The sequence below is a fragment of the Gymnogyps californianus genome, chromosome Z (assembly GCF_018139145.2).
Source record: "Gymnogyps californianus isolate 813 chromosome Z, ASM1813914v2, whole genome shotgun sequence".
Lineage (NCBI taxonomy): Eukaryota > Metazoa > Chordata > Aves > Accipitriformes > Cathartidae > Gymnogyps > Gymnogyps californianus.
In genome coordinates, this window is record NC_059500.1 from 71,227,929 (window position 1) to 71,243,622 (window position 15,694).

Below are 15,694 nucleotides of genomic sequence, written 5' to 3' on the forward strand. Positions count from 1 at the left end.
TGTGTAAATGGAGGAAATTTTCTTTCTAACTCGTGAAGTTTATTAAGCTTGAATTCCTTGCCTAGAACTATGGTGACAGGAACTGTATTACTATCTACATATTCCTGCAGGATTACTAGCTGAACAGCCAGTTTTTAGGGGACATATGGGAGAAAGATCCTATATCTCACACACATACACCCCAGCAGCTGAAAGAGGTGTATTGTTGCTGATGTGCTATTATGTAAGAATAGCATAGGTTCATAAAGGTCAAAGTGTAGCTTTGCTTTATGTAACAGAAAGAGGTGTTTGTTTTGGTTTGGTTTTTAAAGGTACCAAATCTTAATAGTTATACTGTCATTTTCATTGTCCTTTGCTGCTGGCAGATCGGAGGGTCACTTATGCTTGCCTGTGAGATATACGCACTCATTTCCTGAAGCACTACAGAAGCTTTATCGTGGTGAGTTCAGGTAGGATTCACTGATCTTTGGTTTTCCAGAACATATTAGGATTGGAAAATACTTAATGTTGTACAATTCCTAAGGAGCAGACGATGCTTAGTAAAATCTTAATGCCTCAAATCATGAATTATGTGTAGATGTTTACCATGTTGAAAAATGAGTTTGTGGTCAAGAGTGAGATTGGAATACAAAGGATAAAATTGACTGCCAGTTCCAGCAAAAAGACTTTTGTTATCACCTTCAATAATTGATTTTCTTTTCTGACTTAGCAAATTCATAAATGAGGAACTGAATTCTTGTAAAAGGTGTGTTTTTACACTCCATTTTAACACTCAAAAGCATATGTAGTACAGTGATGGGCCATACTAATAGAAGCTAATGAAGCCTATACAGTTAGGAAACAGTCACTGTGTTGGATCTGGGGTTTTGGTGATTAAGGTAAAGTGGCTTAAATTTTGTTAACAGATTAGTGTAACGCAAAGCTTTTCTTTATGCTGAAGATAGCTTGATGTTTTCAATACTAGATATTCTTGAAATAGAAGAATCTCTCTTGAATTAAGAAGGAAGCAGACAGACTAGGGAAGAGTTTTTTAATAACTATTTAAAAAGAGACATTGTTCTGTGGCATATTAACATTCCAAAATACTTTTTTGATGGCAAACCATCAAACAGAAATATGTCATTCCTGTGAAAATATATTGCAATTGGATTTTGTTTATACTTCTAGCATATTTAATTTGTAGCTTGAAGTGTAACTGTATTTGTGCCATAGAAAAGTTCTGAAATGAGGTGAATATAGTCATTAGGATTGATTATAAATAACTGAAGGGGTTTCAATAGGTATTGCTAAATGAAAAGGTACTTTCAACTCACAAATTCTGAGACTTAGAAGCTTTTAACTCTCCATCATGCTAAGTTGCTTAGGTAAAGCTGGTAGTGCTAATGCAGGTAACCTCCCTTGATACTCTAGGCACTTCTAATGTTTTGTTGGATGCCATGTTGTATTTTTGTTGCTGACACTCCTGTTGCTGCTCATTATGGACCTGAAGCCTCACCAGAGTGAAACAGAAAGAATCTCCCTTGTTATTTTTCCAGAGTAATAGGAACTGATATTCCTAAGCAAGGACCTGAGCAGGTGTTTCAGTGAGCAGGTGTTTCACTTCGCAGTTCTCAGATTTATTTGGCCCTAAGGAAACTTTAAAATTGGTGGGTAACTGGATGAGCCTGTCTGGAAGAGCTTCTGGTGGCTCAGAGCTGCATAAGGACAGTGAGGTGCCAGAGACTGGAAAAGGGGGATTGTCTTTTCTCCTTATCCTTGAAGTGTCAGCTTACACAACAATCTGTGTAAGCACTTACCTTGCAGTCCCATGAAACAACCAACATTATTGATTTATAAAGGACAAACTATATCAAGCTACCCGTGTTTCTTTTTTTGATGGTCAATGGTGTAACAGGATCTCAGAATAGGGGTATAATAGGGGTACAGTCCCATTTTCTAATTTTGTAGGGGTTTTGACATGTTCTAGCATGAGTATTGTAAGGAGGCTAGCATAATGATACTCATTGCATGCTGTCTGCCTGACTACCTAAAATCGTACTTGGAATTTAAGGGCAGCTAGGTAATTATACTAAGGATGTGTTGAATGAGGCTCTACAAGGATGACAACAAGGAAAAACTAGTAATGTAGACATATAAAGCATAAGTCTTCCTTGCTGTAATTTCAGGAAACACGTAAGCTGGTGACTGTCACCCGGATATCAGCAATATGAACTGGGAAAAGATGTGCTTATAACACTCCCTTGTGATTTGCTTTCTTAATCAAAACTACTATTACTATTTTGTTTTATATAATCTCTAAATTGTAAGACGAAAAAGGAATTGATAACTCCTCTAGGAAAAAATAAAAAATCTGAATGTTGTGACAGCTTAAGGAAGAATGCCTTTTCTATTCTTCTGTTCCTTCATTTGAATTCCTCTTAAGCATCCTAAAGTTCCTAGGCCAGGTGAGATTCTTAAAATGAGAGGATACTTGTGGCCCTTATGTATAAAGGGATGGATAGAGCTGCTTTTCTGGACATCTACAAATACAAACAAAAGATGGTAAAAAACCAGCATGTATTGCTGTATAAATTCCTGAGAGCTTGTTGTTCTCAAATCATTGCATCAGTCATGAATTCGTAAGTTAGGATCACATGCCAAAAAAGAGTTGTTACCTATAATGTTTGTAGACTACTTTTGGCCAGTGTCCTCTTAATTTACATATACAAAAAACATTAGGTAGCAAATTGCTAAGTGTAAAGTATTTACATTTCAGTATGATTAACCTTCTAAATTTAGAAATGATAGTGGAAGCTATAAAACTTGAAATGTGACTTTGAATATATTTAACTTTTAATCTTAAGATGCTCTGCTTTGAGAGTGAAGACTCTGATCCTATCTAATTCTGTAATGAATATTTCAGCTACTGATACCAACTTCTTTCTCCTCTCTAAGGTGGCAGTGGCGGCAAAGAATCCGACTGTACCTTGAAGGAACTGGTATTAACCCAACCCCTGTAGATTTACATGAACAGCAGCTAAGCCAAGAGCAACACAGCAGGGCTCACATAAATGAAAGATTCCAGGATCAAAGTACGTTAAAATCTGACAAGAATATAATCACTTTGCTATGATAACTTGGAATTGGAGGTAAAGATTTGTAAGAGTTGAAGTATTTGAAGTCTTGTTGCTGTATTTGAGAGGCAGGGAGAGACAGCTCTCATTAGCTGAACACCCAGATTAAGGTTTTTTAGAAGGGAGTATTTTTTGTTTCTATATGTTTATTCTGGACTGTACACTGAGAACCAGTTTTCAGTATTAACAGTTAATTTAGAGACGTTTTAAAATAGTATTATCTGCTGGCAAAATACCTGAGCTTTTTTAAAATACTGTCTCTTAGGGTTACTATAAACACTTGGGGTTACCATAGGCAGTTGAGGTGACCACATGAACATTTCACCATGCGTTTAGCTGCTCCACACTAAAAGTGTGCGCGCGCGCGTGTGCATGCGCATGTGTGCTCTTAACTTGGGTAAATTGAAAAGGCTTGTCACAGACTGCCAGCAAGCAAATGAGAAATTAGAAGTGAGAATCAATCCCTGGGTAATTCTTCAGTCATCAGATGCCTTCGACTATTTTCTTTATGATGGATTGAAGATGCATGATTCTATCCTTAACATGTGTCTAGCACTGCATTTCCTCACTGAGAAGTGCTTAGTTAACATGAACGATTTGTTAATCCCCCTTAATTACCCTGTAGTATAAAGTCTAATTCTTTGAACTTTATCAGAAATGTCTGTTAAGTCACTATCAGTGAATTTAACTAGGCTGGAAGAGTGAATGACAGAAGAGAAGACTTTAATCTGTCTGGTTGCCCATGACTTTTCAGGGGCAATGTAAGTGTCATTGCCTTATTGACCTTGGTTCAAATATTTGTAGTCTCCAGTAAAGAACAGTGACTGGCTACAGACTAAATCAGTGAAAAATTGAGTCCTTGAAGAAAATGGAATAGAATACAAACCCAGGCAGCAGAGTGTGTCCTCCAGTGAGTTGTGAATTGTTTTTGAAAATATGGGTGTTAGAGCCATGATTCAAAACCGTTATATTCAATATCTGCAGGATCTGACATTTCTGGTCCACATCTTTTACCAGTGAGAGCACTCAATGAAGTCTTCATTGGGGAATCTCTTTCATCCAGGTATGTTTAATTGTTTGTTGTTGCAGCAAGGCACAATTGACTTAATTTCTTTTTATGACATTGCAATGGACAATCAGTGATGGGATGTCTTTGCTGTCAAATTCAGTTCTAGACCATGAGTATGTAACACTGATTGTATTGTTGCTGATTACAAAGTGTATTTTCAGACATGTAAGTGCAGGATGCTAATGTCTGGTTTTCCACCTTCCTGTCTGGCCATTCTTTCATCTTTCATTATTCCTGGCTGTTTTCTTTCCTCTTCATTGTTTTACTCCTTTCCTGGTTAGTTCTTACGTAACCAAATGCCTTCAGTTACTATCTTTACAGTGCATTGAAGATTTAAATATCTGTCCTTAAACTGCCTCCTCTCCTGCATCTCTTCTTAAATATCTTTTCATAAGCTTTTAGCATGACCGAGCAGATATAGCTTTTAGCATGACCAAGTACTCGTTTCCCTGCCTCTCTGTCATTAGAGGCAAAGGTATCAGCCTGCCTTTGGCAAAAGCTTTGTTATTGTGGGAAAATACTTATTTCCTTGTTTTAAGAAACAAGTTTGTATCAAAACCTGGTACTGCGTTATCCAGGATACCTTTGACTGTCCTTTCTGTCCTGAAGATCAATGCATTTCTGCCAGCCAAACAATAACAAGAAGGATGTGGGGAATGTGATTGGGGCTGCGGGAAAGGAGTTAAAACATGATCCTTCGTCAGGATTTGGCCAAACTTTTACTTGTATTTTATATCCCTTTTCCCTTTATTCTGAATCTCTTTTTTTTTGTTTTTTTTTTTAAACTTTAGAATGTAACATCTTCTTGTGTTTGTACAGTGCCTGGGACACTGTGATTGCTGCTGGAAACAGTATAAATGTTCCATGAGTGCTTTATCTTCCATCTGGACTGCAGCCTGACTGGCAGAAGGAATTAGTCTCAAAGAGATACAAATTTTGCTCTCTACTAAATCAAACCTAATTTTATCAAGATTCTAAAAAGTTTCTTTAACATACGGTGATAGAGGAACACGAAGCTGCTTTCCAACACTTTCTAATAGCCCTCTACTTCTGAGTGTCACAAATACATTGTGCTCTTTGGTTCCAGTATATTTGAGAAGCATTGAGGAATACAATGCCTGTAGGAACAAATCTCTAGTAATAAATATTATGTTAATAGGACCTTACACTTGAAGACTTAGATATCACACAGATGAATCTTCTGTAAGGTTCAAATACACGAGTCTGCTGTATATTAAGACAAAATGACACTAGGTGCTTCTTCCAAGGTCTTATTCTGCATGTCAGTTAAGAAAACAAGGAAATTGAAGGAAAAAAAAACCCTTTCATACCCAGCTTGCAAAAATGATCTTAAACTGAATCAGGCTGTGCACCTGTGTTCTTAATAGTCTTCCAGTGTTTTTATCTTCCCATCTTCTCAAGAGTACACAAAATGCCCTTAGTCACTAAGAGTCTAAGCTGTTTGACACCAGATATTCAAGAGATGTATTCCTAGTCGATCCAGACTGAAACATTCATCACCTAAAACAGCTCAGTAAGCTCCTTTTACTAAGAAAGGTGAAACTCAGTCATGCTGAACACAGTGAATGTGGTGTTTTTCTAAGAGAGTATCTGTTAACCTGAAGACTATATCATACTGCTTGAATTAGGCACTATGAACATCAACAACTTTAGTTCATAAATATACCCCTGGATGTCCTGAAGCTTACAGAGGGAGGCTGTCTGGTCTCTCTAGGCCTAACATTAGGAATCCCCTGATATATGAATAATACCATGCAGAATGATGATTGTGCCCCAAGACTTACTACGTTTGAGTTTTAGGAAGAATTTGCCCTGGAGAGAAACGTAAGCCTGCTGACTGTTGTAAACTAAAACTGTTTGTGAAGAACCACAGTGGATTTTTAATTACTGAAGTGATCAACATTCAGCTTGAAGCCATGCTATTACTTACTGACGTTGGAGTGCCTTACCTCTTAGTGTGCCCTGATATAATTTTATGAGACCCAATCACAGCATAAACACAGTTTTTCGGTAGTTCAACAGTTATGCAAGGAAGGTAATGTGTTTGTAGTTTCATTTGTAAGTCCAGCAAACTCTGCTTGTATATGAAGCTATTCCCAGATGAACCACAGAGTTCTTTGTGCATAATTTAATACGAAAAGTGGCTGCAGGAAAACTGCCTAAATGTTCATGCTGCAAATCACTTTTGTCCATTATAAAAACTGCTATAAAACAGTGAATCAAAAGTGGCTGCCAAACTGGAAACACTGTGCAAAGCCTGTGAAATTGTCATCCAGATTTGAAACTAGCCCCTCTAAATTTTTATGTGCCTGATAAGGCTGTGTGTTCTGTCTTATTCAGGGAGAACTTTAAGTCCTGCAAACCCAGTTTTAAATTCTCGCTTCATAGGGCCTCCTATTATGAGATATCAGTTGATGATGGTCCTTGGGAAAAACAGAAGAGTTCAGGGCTTAATGTGTGTACTGGAACAGGATCAAAAGCATGGTAAGTACATGTTGCTGCTTTGATATAAAATATCGCTTCAGATAAGCTAGATGGACCTATTTTGCTTAAGCCTTTTGTCCATACTGAGACTTTCTTGGGCTATGGGTAAGTCAGTGCATGTTAATTATGTCCAAATACTCTCACTGTTGGTGTGGTTCAAAGCTGTCTCAGGTGTATGAGAAGAGCAGAGCACCCCTCACTTGTAGGTATGGAGAGAAGAGTTGAAAGGGTGAGGATCCGAGGCATTGAGACAGAAGTTCACCGCAGGTGTAATTTTGGTGAAAGTGGAGATGAATGGTTGGCGGTGGCGAGGGAAAGAGATTCTGCTCTGACTTGCAGAGCATATTGGGGGGGATCTCTGAACTACTCTTGTTGGCTAAAATTAAAATGTTTAGATGAAGTAGCTCAGAAAACTTAGACAAATCTAAGCTCTAAGAAGAATGGGAAAACATGTACTTGGAAACAGTGTTAAGTGTTCTCTGGCACATCTACTGTCCATTCTCTTTCCAAGCCTCTTGCCTCTTTCAGACTTAATTGAAAGGGCACAATCTCTTTGCCAAAATATGCCCCTTAAACAAAGATGGGCACATCTAAGCAGAGCTGTGCTAGCTTACTCAAAGGAGTAAGTCATCTTAACTTCAGTTTAAACAAGGTCCAGTACTGCATGTAAGTCTAATCAATTTAGTTTTGAGATGTAAGAGATGTGTACAGTGAGAGCCTCTTTCATTGGGAAATCTGGCTGTGCTTATAGTTTAAAGTTGTACAACAGGCCCCGGATTTATGTAGCAGGCTAAGATGAACTAAAACTGAAGCTTTTAACAAAACTCGAAAATGAATATTCATGCTGTAACCATGGTTACTGGGTTTTACTCTTCATTGTAATTCAGAATTTTGTATTCAGTTGGCATAACTTGGTCTTGGAGGCTGCCAAGGATGAAATTGGCAGACCGCTAGGGGAACTTCCCTGGTGTTCAGTACCTTGGGAATGTACAGTCTTAGTTCAAAGCTGTTCTTACGCATTTCATTTACTTACACACTCTGTACTGAGCAATCCCAGAACCAGGGAACAAACTCCAGGATTGCCCATCTCCATTGCTGTAATCAGTGTGTACTGCTGGACTTCTCTGAACTGAGGCCTCAGTGGAGTGATCTTCTTTAGCTTGTGGTTTAGGGGCTCTCCTGGGATTTCAGTCCTCCTCGGACTGAGAGGCATTTAAATGTCCAAGTGCTTCCCTTCAGCTGCCAAAAGTTGCATAAAAGGATATCTAGCTGAGAGAGAGAACAATTTCAAACTGTGCATCTCAGTTTCTTACTAGCATCTGCTCAGGCTTGCAGGTAGACAATAAATGTAAGAGAAAGAGCCTTGGACAACCACCCTCAGCAGCTCTGTAGTCTGTTAGATGTATAGTGGGTGTCTGTTACAGTCTGAGGTGTTTTACTGCTATGACAGAAGTGCTGGACTGAGGATTTTAAGCTGTATTGAGACCTGGGCAACTGAGATGTTCACAGTACTGCTGCACGGAGGCTGTGATTAGTACCTAATCCCTTTTGAGCCTGGGCACAGGAGAGAGACTTTTATTGGAGTTTAGACAGGGTTCACAGTGAGGCTTTATGCTGACTTGTTGGGCATCCAAATGTGGCAAATGCAAAAGCATCTGATCTCACTGTTCCTTTTCTATATACACCGATTCTTGTGAGATTCAAGCCCACACCTTAGGGTATGGACAAAGAGGCATAATATTTGTAAAGAAGTGTTGGGTCCCATAAATGAGAACTAACAGAAGGAATTAATTAGCAAGAGGTAGATAGAAGGGATAAGAACACACACAATCTGTAGAACTGCCATGCTTGAGTTTTTTTAATGCAGACTTAAATCACCAATTATTGGGGTTTTAAGGCAGGAGGATTATTGATAAGGAGACTACATCCTGTGTATCATGCTCTTCTTTCCTGAAGACTTCGTTTACTGGATTATTAAGCTTTACAAAGCCACAGGTAGAGGTCAAACCAAGAGTTAATTTAAGGCATTTTTTTGAAGAAACTGATGTCAGCTCACACTTAATAGCATTCTTTATTTTTTTTTCTTCCTGATGTTGAACATAGTTCTTCATCTGTATGCAGGATTTTTTGTTTCGTTTTTGTTTTGTTTTTCTCCCAAGTTGTATTGCTTAGCAAACAAGACTTCTACTTCTCTGTCTAGGTCCTATAATATTAACAAGTTAGCACATCAAGCTGTTGAAGAGATCCTCAGGATCGGTGAGTGAACAGTGTGGCATTACTGGCCAAGTTTATATAAAGATAACACCTATCTAACTGGGGCTCTTTCTCTTGGCTCAACAGCTAAAAAGCATGGAAGTTTCAATATGCCATTGAACACAGAACTAGTACAAAAAGGTTAGTGAAAAAGGCAAGATTTCTTTAAGGTATCTTAACTTTGACCAGTTCATTTTGTTTGTACTCTTAATACTCAGCACTGCTTTCAGTATTTTAGCGCTCTTGCAATATTAGTCTTTCTTACAAACATTATTTAGGCACATTGGATGAAAAATGTCTGAGTTGATATGAAAGCACTTATTTAGACTTTCATATGTATAGATCTTCAGGAGAATTTCAGTTCTCCTAAGATTTGAGACACCTAATATTTAATCACCTGAAGAGATCTGTTAAGTGTTTGTCATGCAATAGAACGGAAAGGAATCTTCTGTAAAATTAATTTTTTTTGCAGGTGAAGGCTATTAAACATCTGGCAAGACTCAGTATTCCCTCTCGGTAGGGAAGCTGCTCTTTCCTGGAGTGTGTGTTTCTAAGAATAACTAATTTTCTCTGGAAAAACTAATGGCTGATTTCTCTATTTACAGTAACAAATGATTACAATGAGTCCTTGCTCTACAGTCCAGAAGAACCAAAGATGTTTTTCAGTATTCGAGAACCTATTGTAAACAGAGTTTTCTCAAGTAGCCGGCAGCGTGGCTTCTCTTCAAAGTAAGTGTTGGCTGTAGCAGTCACTGAAGAGTTATTTCATTCTGTGTATTTGTCAAAGTATGAGTAATCCAGGAGTTTCCCTTGAAGTGTTTTAACATCCAGTTTGTGTTTTGAGGGGCTTGAGTATTGTTCTCATAACAACAGGAAGAAAATGTTTCCAAGTTGTGTTATGCCTTTTAATATTTGATCCATGCACAATCTTACAGAATAAAAGAATCTCACTGTGCCCAGTTTTGGGTGTGTGCCATTTCCCTCAACATGAGACACAGGCATTGACAAACTGGAGTGAATTCAGGAAAGGGCCACTGAGATGATTAGGGAGCCAAAACACATGGTGTATAAAGGAGAGACTCAGACGGTGCTTTTGTTTAGCCTGGAAGAGACAAGACTAAGCAGGGTGGATCCAGTTGCTGTCTTCAGCTGCCAATGGATGGTTACAGAGGAGACTGAATTAAACTCTCTTCAGAGCAGAATATGAGGCAGCAGCCATGATGTTATGGGATGTAAGATTCTGATAAAGAGGAAAAATTTTTCACAGTGAGAATGGTCAGGCAGTAGAACAGGTTGCCCAGAGATTTTGCTATCGCTGTCCTTGGAGATAGTCAAAACTTGACTGGGCAAGGCCCTAAGCAGCCTAATCTGTCTTTGAAGTAAGGCCTGCTTTGAGTGGAAGGTTGGACTAGATGCCCTTCCAAACTAAATTATTTGGTAATTCAGTCATTTTAACTTAGGGCACTTGCGCCAGGGGACGTTTAGATTAGATATTAGGAAAAATTTCTTCACCGAAAGGGTTATCAACCATTGGAACAGGCTGCCCAGGGAAGTGGTTGAGTCACCATCCCTGGAGGTATTCAAAAGACGTGTAGATGTGGTGCTTAGGGACATGGTTTAGTGGTGGACTTGGCAGCGTTAGGTTAACGGTTGGACTCAATGATCTTAAAGGTCTTTTAGAACCTAAATGATTCTGATTCTATGATTTTTCTGGAGCTTGCCACAATTAAATATAAACACATGCAACTATTAGTTATATGTTCAGAATAACTATGTTGAGAACAATACAATATCTCAGTATTAATTAAATGTTAATTCAACCTTTTATATCAAAACAAATGTCTAAAGGAGCTCTGACTCGAAGGAGACCTAAATTCTGCTCCTTTTGAGCCACATCAGTGTTACAACATTTTATGACCTAGTAATAAAGGACCTCTCTGGCTACTGGGACTAAATATTATGATATTAGATGCCCACTGTGTATGTGACACATCTTTAAACATTTACTGCTTCTTAAACATTTGGATCTGGGAGTTCTCAAGGGTGAGTAAATCTTAAGAGATGGTAAGAGGAGAGGTGAAAATAGGAGCAAATAACTGCATTTTCATCCATGGGTTCTGCAGGACTAAGTCTTGTCTTATTTGGAGTCCTCAGCATGGGATATACTATAAAAACTATACTGGAGCTATGAATCTCTGCATACCTATGAGGGATATCTGCCCATTTTTTCTCTTTTAAGTAGAATTTGCTGCCTGTCACAGTTGATCTTTAGCTCTTCATACTAGACATCTCCCCATTGCTGTTCTTTATCTTTTTTGACATAGTAGCTGCCCAGAGTGGAACATGCCTCCATGTTCTTCTGCAGTGTCCAGACTTAGCTGTGTTTTAGTGACACACAGGCCAATTAAGCTTTGGCTCTGTGGCTGTGCTTCCAAGCTTTTCATATTTGTGAAAGGTGTGTCTTCCTGAAAATTTAAGTCACTGGATAATTGTTGACTAAATTTTGGAGATCAGAACATTGTCTAGACCAAGGCCTAAGTCAGAAACAATCAAGCACATCCATGTGAGACTGCAGTCTTGCAGCTGCTCTGGCATAACTATTGGTTCCCATCTATCAATATGAAAAAAGTTTGGAGAACTCTTTATTTAATAGTGTTCTCACTTTCTACATATGTGAAAGGATAAATTCCAATGGTTGAGTTAATTTTCCTTTTAAAGGTAAGTGAAGAGGAAGATGGTTAGTAGCTTTATTCTGTCTTGTCCAGCTCTAAAAGAGCTGCCTTAAATTTTATAAGCTTAAATTTAAATTTATTAGCTTAAAGATATAGTAGTCAAACTCTAATATTGACAGTAATCTGCTGCAATACCTATTGTATTATGTTGCCTGGCAAGCATTCTGACCTTCAACTTTGTGTTTGAAATTACTTTCCCTTTTCTCTGTGAATGATTCATGTAACAAAATAGACTATATTAATATCCAAATTATTTGAATCTCAAGCATTGCTAGTTGAAACTGTGTGTTCTACTTAACATGAAGACCATACATTAGAATCATAAATTAATTGAAAACTTTTCTATGAAAGATTAAGTAAATCACTATTAAATGGGATCATCAGTAGCTTTCTTCAAAAAATACACTTAAACTGCAGCTTTCGATATCAAGTGTTATGTTACAGGCTATTCTCAGACTCTTGGAGCAATAGTCTCCATTTGAACAAGTCCTTCAGTCCTCTCGGGACTCTTTGCTAAGTCTATACAAAGTACTGATAGGTTGGGGGATTCTAGTGCTTCTAGATGCTAAATTCTTCTCTAAGTATGCCCCTGTGTGATTAAGCATTTACTGACCCACTCAAAGGAATGTCCAAGAAGCAGTCTTATTGTTCAGATAAGTGCTTGTGTGAAATACTTAATTTTTTTAAGCTATTTTATGAAAACTTATTTTTTTGGTTTTTGCAGAGTCTGTGTCCGTTCCCGTTGTTGGGATGCATGTATGGTTGTAGATGGAGGAACATCTTTTGAGTTCAATGATGGGGCAATAGCTTCAATAATGATCGATACAGAGGATGCACTGTGCACTGTTCTGCTAGAAGAATGAAGGACCCTAGTGTCTTCTGCTGAAACAATTCTGGATCCAGAGAGGGGACTCCTGGGGATAGACAGCACATCACAATGCTGCATTATGTTGGAAGTTGGCCTTTTTGGATGCCAGAGCATTTGGAGGAAGCTTGAGATGCTTTTCATTCCTTTGGGTTGGGGAAACCTTAGCCTGATATTTAAGCTCTTTTTGCATCTGGTGTAAAAGAAATATCTCTGAAGTCTTACCTCTAACTTCAGTGAAAATTGACATTTTAACCTGTAAGGCAAACATGAAAGAACACCTTTTTAAACACAGGTAGATGGGTTCAAGTATTAAGTCAGTAGCATTAAAGATTCAGATGTACAGGTTTTTTAGTAACAGTCTGGGACTGATGAAACTAAACACCTTCATACATATACTTTTGTAGAAAAGTTGACTGTCAATCTAGCAATTTGATGCAAGGATATATAGATTTTGGTAAATCCTGATGTTGACATAATAGAAATGGAAATACAAACTTTTTGTATGCTTTTCAAAAATTTTACAACTTTGTAGTTTCATACAACTTGTGAGAATTTTTTTTTGCTCTTCCAGTATTTTTTCTACTTTGTAGATTTACATCAAAAGTAGAAGACTGGTTTAATCACATCTTGAATGAGGTAGCTCTTAACTTTTCTCTTTGGCTAGAGGGGGACTTGAAACCCAAGGGTCTTCTTGAGCCCTTTAATAGGAATATACAAACTATATACTCCTTCACTGAATGGATTAGCTGGCTAGCAGGTGTTCAGTCACAGTAGTGTATGTAGGTGGCTATCATTAAGAAAGATATTTGGCCTTATTAAATTGAATGGTTTGGAGTTTTAGGTTCTGAGTTTCTTTGTAATTGAAGAATGGGATGTGCTGGGTGTTAGTAGTTGGAGCACAAGTTAATACCTATATGTCTCCCAGTTTTCCAAGTATGTGTTTTTGGCTTCCCCAGAGAGTTTATATTTCCAATCCTATACTGAATTCTACTGATACTTAATTGGCAACAAATTAATTTTAATTTTACATGCCTCTGATCATGTGTTAGGTAAGCAAGTTGAAAATAGAAAAAAAGCTCTGATTATAGAAGAGGACGTGACTTTTTAGATATGTTTTAGAGAAACTGTGAACTATGACTGCCTTTCAAAGTCTGTGCTGATAATCGCATAGATGAGAGGGCAGAATTTGACAAAATGAAGATTCCTACAGCAGGAACTCTTCTGCTACATGACTTGAAACAAACGTGTTTTGTCCTGTCTACTACAGATCTATTTCCAAAAGTGAATTTTCTTCAAACTACTTTTGAATGAAGAGACTTCTTTAACAGATGTTCTCAGGTCTAATGGAAATGTTCTCCAGTGTGGCCAATCAGTGTATTTATTGCCAATCACAAAATGTAAACTGGTCTTTATAGGTGGAGGAAGTGGATAAAGGATTTTTTCCTTGTACTACTTACGTGTTTGTATTCACTCTAAACCAGAATTTAGAGGAAATGGATTTGACCAGACCATTCAATTCTAGGAAAATGTGATACTAATGGAGCTTTTTGAATAAGCTGTCAATGTTTGTGTACATTTCACCTTTTAAGTGTGCTGCAGATTGAGTTATTTACACTATCTGCTTGAGTTATCACGACTGCAGACCAGAAGAGGAAAAATCAAAGTAGCCAAATACTCTTTCAAAACTTGGTAAGTTCAGGAACTATCAGAATAAAGCTCTTAATGTCTAAAATAGTCTGCAAAACTGGTCTAAACATAAAGATGCAAAAGATTAATCTTTCTTTAGAAAGTTGGCTGCACAGAGACTAGGGTGTTTTCGTTATTCCTAATCTATCTGTAACCAGTTAAGGATGGTTTATGTGCCTCTGTCTAGTACACTAGCCAATATGCTGTTAAGATTGAAAAAAAAAAAACCCCAACCCAGCAATGCCATTAACAGTAATTTATGACTTCCTAGGACTTTACCACTGTTAGATCAGATGTTTAGGTATTGAAAGGGTCCTTGAATACCTGCTAGACAAATTTACGGCAGAAACCCTGTCCCCTACTTATTTAGAGACATCTGTGTGCTGTAATGTTTTAATGGAGACTGATTAGTCTCATCAGGGTGGACACCTCTTAAAGATGCCCATCATTCCTTATTATGAATGCTGAGACTAAAAGGCAGTGTTTTCAGGCCCTACAGACCCGAAGTATGATCTGGTTTAGGACTTAGTAAGAGATTTCACAGTCAAATTCCTAACTTAGCAAAATGGAAACCTGACCCACTCATGAGTGGCCTCTACTGGTTTTGTCTATATTTAATTGCACTTCTGTTGAAGCATTTACTGGTGAATGCTTGATTTAAATAACTAGGGTAATTCAGAGATCTATAATAGATAAACAGTAAGCAGCTACCTTTTTTTATTAAAGAATTGTGGAATCCTTTTAAGGATTCTTTATTACAAAGGATTGCAGTACAGACAACTTACCTGGTAGACAGTATTCCGTGACAGGACTGAGTGAGTATTGGTTTAACACTGATTTAATCTGCCTGGACTGGCAGTGAACTCTGCACCTCATCTACCTGCTGAATCAAATCCATGGTCTTTTCATTTAGTGTCAGTCCAAGCTCTGTTCTGCTAAACTAGACCTGTCATTCTTTGCTCTTTTTGAAAAAGTGTTTATACATTATGTAATAAAAATTAAAAACTTAATAGATACATGAAGCTGTCCTGTGCCTTATTTCAGCTTTCAAAAGTGTTTCATGTGCTCAGCTTCTTCTCACTTACTGTGCAGTTTGTTTTAAATAATGGTTTCTAAGCCTTCATTCTTTAGGTTTACCTAAAGAGAGACTTACCTATGTAGCAGTTTTTGGTATGGATTGCTTGGAGCTACCAAATAACCATTTTCAGTTAGGAAAAGGTCAGTGGTGCACCTTACCCAGGGGACTTCATTATGTGTCTGCTACAGCTACCATCATAACCAACAGACCTGCAATAGAAATGTTTGTCCTCTTCCAACACTGAACCTGGTACTTAAAAACACAAGTTCATTCCTTCTAGCTAAAGCCATACTACTATCCCAATTCTGTACAAGGTTTTAAAGCACAGTCTATTAAATGCTAAAAGTATTGATGATAACACCCTGTCCTCTAAACCACCATTGTTTAGAC

The 15,694-nt window shown here is 37.8% G+C and overlaps 1 protein-coding gene across 1 annotated transcript in view; it reads left to right on the forward strand.

The window, feature by feature from the left end:
• Nucleotides 1–15,236, forward strand: part of NADK2 (NAD kinase 2, mitochondrial) — a 36,238-nt gene extending 21,002 nt beyond the window's left edge. The window contains exons 6-13 of the mRNA XM_050913625.1: nucleotides 366–449; nucleotides 2,935–3,071; nucleotides 4,098–4,176; nucleotides 6,592–6,687; nucleotides 8,888–8,943; nucleotides 9,028–9,081; nucleotides 9,546–9,669; nucleotides 12,397–15,236. Of these exons, the coding sequence (XP_050769582.1) occupies nucleotides 366–449; nucleotides 2,935–3,071; nucleotides 4,098–4,176; nucleotides 6,592–6,687; nucleotides 8,888–8,943; nucleotides 9,028–9,081; nucleotides 9,546–9,669; nucleotides 12,397–12,535 (769 nt within the window). The 3' untranslated portion in view covers nucleotides 12,536–15,236. The remainder of the gene's footprint in view (nucleotides 1–365; nucleotides 450–2,934; nucleotides 3,072–4,097; nucleotides 4,177–6,591; nucleotides 6,688–8,887; nucleotides 8,944–9,027; nucleotides 9,082–9,545; nucleotides 9,670–12,396) is intronic.
• Nucleotides 15,237–15,694: the final 458 nt, after the last annotated feature.